The sequence below is a fragment of the Mya arenaria genome, chromosome 1 (assembly GCF_026914265.1).
Source record: "Mya arenaria isolate MELC-2E11 chromosome 1, ASM2691426v1".
NCBI lineage: Eukaryota > Metazoa > Mollusca > Bivalvia > Myida > Myidae > Mya > Mya arenaria.
Window position 1 is genome coordinate 34,605,130 of NC_069122.1, and position 8,696 is coordinate 34,613,825.

The 8,696-nt window shown below is 34.3% G+C and overlaps 1 protein-coding gene across 3 annotated transcripts; it reads left to right on the forward strand.

Annotated features, from left to right (window-relative positions):
* The first annotated feature begins 2,269 nt into the window (after positions 1-2,269).
* Positions 2,270-8,148, forward strand: LOC128207325 (uncharacterized). Of its 3 annotated transcripts, none has more exons than XM_052910295.1 (2): positions 2,270-2,376; positions 4,287-8,148. In XM_052910295.1, exon 2 carries the CDS (start codon positions 4,659-4,661, stop codon positions 6,849-6,851), a length of 2,193 nt encoding a protein of 730 aa, XP_052766255.1. In that variant the 5' UTR covers positions 2,270-2,376; positions 4,287-4,658; the 3' UTR covers positions 6,852-8,148. The 3 variants fall into 3 exon arrangements, with proteins under 3 accessions (XP_052766255.1, XP_052766177.1, XP_052766339.1); XM_052910217.1 differs by lacking the exon at positions 2,270-2,376 and adding an exon at positions 2,892-2,990; XM_052910379.1 differs by lacking the exon at positions 2,270-2,376 and adding an exon at positions 2,971-3,010.
* Positions 8,149-8,696: the final 548 nt, after the last annotated feature.

An 8,696-nucleotide genomic window follows, 5' to 3' on the forward strand; every position in this document is an offset into this window, starting at 1 on the left:
ATTTGAATGCATGGAGTTTAATGGCTATTGCGGTACATTTGTAAACTTTTCAGCGCTTTATTGGTCTAATACCATTTATCAAAAACCTAATAAGGTTTCCAAACTTTTATCAGTCCATATGCTTGAAATTTAAATAAATGTGATTTTAAAATATTAAATGCCGGAAATCAATTTCAGTTCAATTAAATTCCCAGCAGTTTATATTCATACAGATTTAATGAATAAATTAGCATTTAATTGTCAAGCAATATAATATGTAACATTTGTTTACCTTATTCATTAATTGAAAATAACGAAGTTTAATATTTAAATAGCCGCGCTAGTATTCGTTGCCCTTTGAATGACTTTGATGCCTTGAGTGTTAGTGTACCCTAATTTTATAATGAATGTATGAAGATGTTAACGAGAAGGTTTGGGATTTTCGCATCAGCTTTTGGTAAGTTGTTGTTGTGTTCTCTTGTGTTTTTTTTCTCTCAAAAACTAATAATTAAAATGTATTTTATTGTTTTGATTAAAAAGAAACATGAACCATTCCGTGTTACTTATAAGGAGAATTAAACGGACTTTGGATTAACTGCAATTTAGAACGTCCATAATGCGTGGAGCATATTGCTGTGAGATACTGTAAGACTTAAATCTTAAGATTATAAGCTGTGTTTCTCTTTGACTTTTTAATCTAAATCCGATTTTCGAATGGTCATGGCGCTTGAAACGATCACACTTAAGAAGTATATCCTTTTTCCACAGGATGACTCGGCAACAAATAACGCCATTTGTTGTTTTTTTTAATTCATTTTTCAATGAAACTACATAACTATTAGTTTCCCCCCCGCCGAATATTTTGCTATTTAATCGGCTTGGGATATACATTTTTCGTGTCAGTCCGTACACCCGAAGCCATTCCTATGTAATTATTAGTCAGAAATTAATGAAATTATGTAACGTGTGTATAATGCACCAGTCAATTGTAACCACGCCCCCCCCCCCCCACAGGTCCGGGAGTATACCGGGGATAGCCGGGGAAATGGGCCGTGTTTATCCTTCCGGTTGCAAGCGTCAGTGTTCTAAGAGTTATTGCCCTTTACTAAATGGAAATTTGGCATGGGGGGCCTTGTGTTGAAGGCTTTCTAATTGATTAAATGTGAATCCTACCGATGATCCCATTTGCGGAGGCATAAGCGTGAACACAAGAAAGAAAATACGGTTTTCATGACTGTCCACATGTTTCGCAGAATAGCATAAAGGAATAATTAAAATACGAACGTTTTATTATGTTAAGATATATTTTCAAAAATCGAGTGAAAGACAACGCCGACCAAAGATGTCATATATGTTTTGGGGAATCAAATTGTATTTCCCATGATAGAAAACTGTCTACACTAGTTGATTTAAAATTAAAGACCCAGTATGTTTTAGTGATGTTAACTTATTTTTTAGTATGTATATCGAAATGACTTTTTGACATTTTCAAACCCAAGGATGAGAAAAAAATGCATTAATCGAGACTACACTGTCTACAGACCGCAACAAAACCGAAAGTATAATCTAAATTTAGTGCACACAACGTCATTACGAAATTTGCATATCACGTGTCTTTCTTATTTCCAAATCTCTTCATTGCTTTGAATACTAATGGTTTTCATTTTTATTGGTTTAAAGAGAATTTTAAACAAAATAATAATACTGTAATTTTCAATCGAAAACTAAATTATATTTTACTGAAGAAAATGCGGAAGTATTGACACATTTTACGGCGATTTTTCACTTTACAACATTGACTCAGTATATTTTCATTTGAAATTGCTTTTATTACATTAGTGTTGGAGATAGGAGCTAAATTTTCTTCATGTGAAATTTCATTTGAAAGTGTTCAGTATTTCTCTGTCCAGTCTTAAGCCTCATAAAGAGTCCGGCAACTGCTCAGGTACGGTTTACAACTCACTTATCTACCTCATCACCATATAGTGAGTCAGTTGTCGAGTTAGGGACTCCCTTGGTAATACCCATCAATTTCTGTTTAATAAAGCATCGTGTGAGCCTCGGGGATTTAGCAAACATTATCTGAAACTGTATCATAATAGTATTCGCATTTCTTTAATTATGCAATCCTTAGTTCCACTGGGACTTTAAAGCATTGTTCAAAAAGTATCTTCATTAAACGCGATACCCATTTAGTATGACGTTGCACGACATTTAAATATAATATCGGACAACGGTGTCGTGAACAGGTCAAATATATATATATATACTTCATTTAAGTTTATGTTTAAGGTTGAAGCGCCAAAAAACTCCGCCAAAAAGAACAATACTTCTTCACCCGTGCCACATACCATGGAACGTGAGAAAATATCTGATTGCCAAACGGAAGAACAAAAGGTAAAACGCTTCATGCACATGCGTTTATATTTGGATATGCCCTCTTTATCTAGTTGTTTTGTGAATGCAAATCTACCTCTTAAATTTCGATTGCAGTGAAAAGATGTGTATAAACAAAACAACATCAAAAACACATCCAAAAACAGTTATTTTTAAACTGAATAAATGTATACGATTAAATATTCATTACATTTTAGTTTCGGGGTTGGTTCACCTTAAATGCGATGCTTAGCTTAGATGCATTGCAAACAACTCTCTAATTCAATTAACGTTCGACTGGACTATCTTCCAAATCAATTTCTTCCCACATTTGATGTCATTTTTTGGCATCTTTCAATTAACTTCTTAAGAAACATCCTAGTTTCAAAATAGGAGCCCACATAATTTAACCAGGCGTTTAATAGATCTCCGATACCAATTAGGAAACAATGCATAATTTAAATTGGCTTCAGACAATTGCAATTCAGTCATCGTTTAAGACATTTAAACAATGCATTCAGTAGTATCATATGGGTATTTCAACATTTGAAATGCATTTTTACATTCGATATAATAGTATATTTAATTGCTAAGGACTATATCAGCCTTTTTGTGCGCACGGATATTTTTGGAAGGTAATATTAAATTTTGTAAAGTAAGTTTAATTATTATCCAGTTATATTTTACAATGATTTTAGCATATTAGACTTACAGATTAATACACTCTTAGCGTTATAAAGAAATACATTATGGAGTTAGATTAATGAATACAATTGATTTTTATAAATATTTAATCATCAAAATTAGTGTTATACGTGTAATACGCTTTAAAATAATATATATCTTTGTCGCTACTGAAACATGATTACATTGCATTGACAAAAGAACGAATAACATTGTTTTATTTAAAGAAAAAAGAGCACAAACGTTTAGTCTATTCCGTTATTGACGTAAGAACTGCGTTTGCCTTGATCCTTGTACTAAGCAGGGTCTTGGTTAACTGTGAACATCTTAGGTTGTCCCTTTCTATAGTTATATTACACTTAATGCATCAGTCAATTGTAACCACGGCCCCCAGGTCCTGGGGTATAGTGGGAACAGCGGGGGAAATTGGCCGTGTTTTTACCTTCCAAGTGGCCCCGCAGTGCCAAGTGATAGCGGTGGTTTTGTTTTCGCGCCGAAAATAGCGGGGAATGGGCCTTACCTTGGATGTCCCCGGGGTGCGGGGCACTTGGTGGGGATTTTGCCAGCAGTTTGTACCTGCAGGGCGGGGATTTTACCTGGGATTGGCTGGACCGAATGTCAAAGTCCCCGCTATTCCCCGGACCTGGGGACCATGGTTACAATTCACTGATACATTTCAATTTTGTTTTTGACTTTACTTACTAGAATGATGTACAGTTCAAATAAAATTAATTGTGTATGATTTGACTTTGCCTGTGTTTTTAATAATACTTTCTTTTATATTATTCCATATCCGTTTGCAAACTTTCGTCCTTTCGCTAATTCAATCGCAAGCACGTTTCAGTAATATTAGGTTTTACATAAATTAACTAGGTTTGTCGAGGAATTGAGTTCTAATGCATACATAATAAGTGAAGATCACTTATAATCCTATTGACGAAGATGTTATATGATTTGATTGCACCAATCGAAGCAAAAACTTAAATCAGGTTAAAGATACCAAAATACCTTCTTGATTGAATTTCAGCGAAGTGGCAATATGTGATTTTGGTTTAAATTGGTGGATTTTTTTTAAATAAAATGGATCAAGTCAGGCCTCCCAGCAGGTAATAGAAACAATTAGGAAGTTTTTAGGAAAATTTTGCGAAAATATGCATGTAAATAAGAGATAAAATAGGATTAATTCGGTACGTTTTATGACTGTCATTTTAGATATTGTTCTTTACAGGCATTTCTTTTTATTTCAGGAAAGGAAATACTTGTAAAAGATAATACTTCCATGGTGCGTTGAAGGGAAATTTGATTCTGTTTTATCAGAAATACGAAGACTTGTTGGACATTCAATATACTGATACTGCAAAAAAAACATTGACTATTCAGCTATCAGAAACCATCGTGAATGCGATTGAAATTGAAATTAGATTACGGTTGTACCAGTGTATTGGCATTTGAGTCAGAGATAAACATAAATAAATGGCAAATTTGAGCCGAGGCTATTAAGGACAATGAATAAATCAAAAGTGAAAACATTAAGGTATTAAGAAATGTGATACACGCTCATATTCTGATTGCATTGTCTTCATTGAAAGTCAATTAGTTCTACCTTAAGAAAAACAGCTATGTTTGGATACAATCCAGTTTCTAGTTTTAAAAAGCGATCTGTTTATAAAACAGAATTTGATATTTTCAAACGTAGTACCGAAATTGACTTGATCAGTTTGGTTAGTTATGACGACGATCCCCCAAACACATTTTACAAGGCAAGAACACAGAGGAGAGAAAGACCGAAAACTGTTCAGGATCGGAGATACAGGCCTCCCACCACATACAGAGCGAACAATTACAACAAAAGCGCTGTAGGTACACGCTCTGTAAGACAGAATAGTGAAAGAAAGCAGCAATCAAAGAGTGCGATTCAAACATCAAGACAAACGTCAGTTCATAAAAAGTCGGAAGAAAATGTGAACACAACCACCTACCCGAGGTCAAGAAAAGAGACTGATATTTATAGAGACTTTGCGAAAACCTCAAGATCTTTCCTCAAACGAAAACCCCAGAGCGCTACAGACAAACGGACGTTCACGGAAAAACAGCGGCAGTGCCAGAGCGCTTTAGGATATCAGGATGAAAATGATGTGATCGTGTCGGGGCCACAAAGATGTAGTACCACATGTGGTTATCGCCATGGTGAAAGGCATGCATACGAGCACTTAAAAACAAAAAGCCAAAATAATCCTAATATTTGCATTGATAAAAAGACAAGCAAGTTTAATCCAAGTGTCAACACAAATTTGGTGACACCTGTAAACAAAGCGTCGCGATCTACAAACGCCAGTTGTAAACCGGAAAATATTCAGCTAACGAAATCAAATGATACTGGATTAGATCAGTCGAATGTAACAGATGAAGATATAGATGAATTTTCAAATATACTAGGTGAAGACACGGATAATGATTATGAACCTCTTAATCAGTCACTTAATTATCAGGACAATCACAATATAACAACGATTATTGTTTGTGAAGACCAAAACTCGAAAACAACAAACACAGTGAAACAAACGATAAACAGTGTTTCCATTTCGGAAGGCTCGCACTCAGTTTGGACTAATGAGCATATGTTTTCATCAACACCAGTACAAGACTTTACCACAGGAAATCCTGTAGTATCTGACATTTTCGACTCTAAAGACAGTGGTGTATGTAGTAATTTCACATCAATTGATTCGGTTAAAAGTGTTGTGAATAAAACTGAGGAGCTACAGAAGAACGCGGATGGTACAAGGCATGTACAGTTTGAAGTTTTTGGAACCGACAAAAATGTTGACATAGAAACAGTGAGTAGTAATTTTGATGAGCAATCTGTCGACATTTCCAAAGAGGTAAATGAGACAGCTTACGATGTAGATAATTTATTTCAGGATTTGGAAAGGGTCGGCAATCATAGCAGATTTTCTACTGCAAGTTTCGAATGCCATAGTACACATATCGGTGAAGATAATAATTCATTAATATCTGAACGCATTCAACAGCGCTTTTTAAAACAGGTAACACTTAGAGATAATAAGAAAGAAAGCGATTCTGTCAACGATAAAACTTTAACCTCAAGCAGCTCGGAAGACTTTCTTGAAGAAAAAGCCATGTCAAAAGAAGCCCGTCACGCAATTTTGGAAACCTTAAATGACATGGGTGTGAAAACAACGAAGAGAAATAAAGAGAACAAATCGGTGAATAACAAATCAGTCAATAGTTATCACAAAAGTGTGCCTTCTCAGAGACGTATGAAGGATAACAGAAGTAAATACGACCATTTCATGCGTGAGCATTCGAGGTCAGTGCTTCGAAACCAGTTCAAATCTTTGGACAGCCTCGGGAATGATGAGAACAGTTCCCAGTACTCTTCACCAACATTTGCAAAAGAATGTGACGACTCTTCAAGTGAAGAGTTGGATAAAAAGAAGTTATTCCCCTCTCTTAGGGAGAATACAAAACTTAGCCGAACAACCGTTCAATCAAACCCGGTGAAAACAAAAATCTACAACTTGGAACAAGCAAAGAAGAAAAATTTCAAAATTCCTGGAATCGGAAATTACAAAATTCCAGCCAATCCGGACGATTTTGAAATAACACCGCCAGGATTTGATAGTAGGTACAGTCAAAGGCCATCATTTATTTCAAAAGAGGAGATGGAGGTACCGCCACAGTTTATTCGAGAAAGATCCATACAAAAGTGTCAAAGCTGGTTGACTAATGTGAATATGTCGCCGATGGCATTAAAGCCAATTAAAAAACCAAAGAAAGAACACTCTTGAGAATTTGACTGAATGAAGTGAGAGAAGATTTTTCATATCGTCCATTTCCTTCAAGCGTTTAAAAAATAGTTGACCCGATTGTTTAGAACTTCATTACAATTAACAACATCATCGTTAACATTTCAAGGTGACCTATTAAACGATGTGCTCATATATTGAGAAAATGTCTCAGTATTTATAAGCAGTACTACATTATGGCAATGAATATTCAACAGTAGTAGTGATTTGAATGTTAACGATAATGTTAACAACGATAATGTTGACAACGATAATGTTAACAACGATAATGTTGACAACGATAATGTTGACAACGATAATGTTAACAACGATAATGTTGACAACGATAATGTTAACAACGTTGTTAACTTTCATAAAGTTCTCAACAGTATATCTTATGTATAAAAGTTCTGAACAATCGGTCTTATGTATATACGTTCATTTGACGAGCAATAGACGTAAGGATTTCTGACAAATGGTACGTCACATATTTGACTCGTCGAGTCTGACACGGACAATCTAAATACATTTGATGAGTTGCAATTACTGATTGTGAGAACGTTCTAGTGTCGACAATCAAAATACATTTGATGAGTTGCAATTACTGATAGTAAGAATGCTCTAGTGTCGACAACCACAAATTAATGACTGGTATGTGCCATATAGTAGAACCTGTATCAGCACCATTTCTTGATGAATGCCTTGTACGCCAATGTACAGTGTATCGTTATTTGTTATATTTAATGTGTTTTTCTACCTTTCTTTGTACAAAGAAACTTTTATTTATTTAAGTTATATATTTTTATCAAGATTGATCATGTTTCTAGTCTTACGGTTTTTATAATATGTATCTTTATAGTATTTATAGAATAAACAAAATGTTGCGGCATGCATTCGACATTAAAATTGCTGTTTTTAAGACAATATCATTTTGTTTTATTTGTGTATATGTTGCATAAGAACTTATATTTCAAATTCGTTCATGAAAATGTCTATTGAATTATGCTATACGAGAGAAGATCTGATAAGTATGCTTAAATCTATTATTGTTTTGTATTTTAAAAACATAAGGTAAATATTTTATTATTTAATTTACTAAACAAATTATGTGACAGTCACATTAAATCATACGACAGGCAGCTCAACCTTGTAATTAAACATTGGTTGTTTTGTTTAAACAAAATGGCCCGTATAATAGGTCACAAGTTGAATGAGAAAAGAGCCACCTTGGCTTGACACTTGAATGGTTTAGCGTTACCTAATACGTTTTAATCTCTGGATTATCATTGTGAACATTACGTTCATAATGAATTTATAAGCACACAAAGCTAATGATCTAATTTAGTATTGTCATGGACATATTTAGTTTATTAAATTACGGTAAAAAGCGTAAAAACACACTCCTTTATTTAACAGTTTTGTTTACAAAATAGTTGAGGTATTGTGAGGTGTGTGAAGTTGGCTTGTACATTGTACATCGTAGTTCAGCTTGTAATTCGCCAATTACAAGCTTGTAGTTTGGTATTCAGCTTGTAGTTCGGCTTGTATATTGTACATAGTAATTTAACTTGTAGTTCGCCAATTACAAGCTTGTATATCGGTATTCATCTTGTAGTTCACCCTAACTGCACCAGCATTCATAATGTTTGAATTACAAGCTAGTAGTTGGGTATTCATCTTGTAGTTCGGACAAATACATTAGCATACATTATATTTGAATTACAAGCTAGTAGTTGGGTATTCATCTTGTAGTTCGGACCAAATACATTATTATACATTATATTTGAATTACAAGCTAGTAGTTGGGTATTCATCTTGTAGTTCGGACAAATACATTAGCATACATTA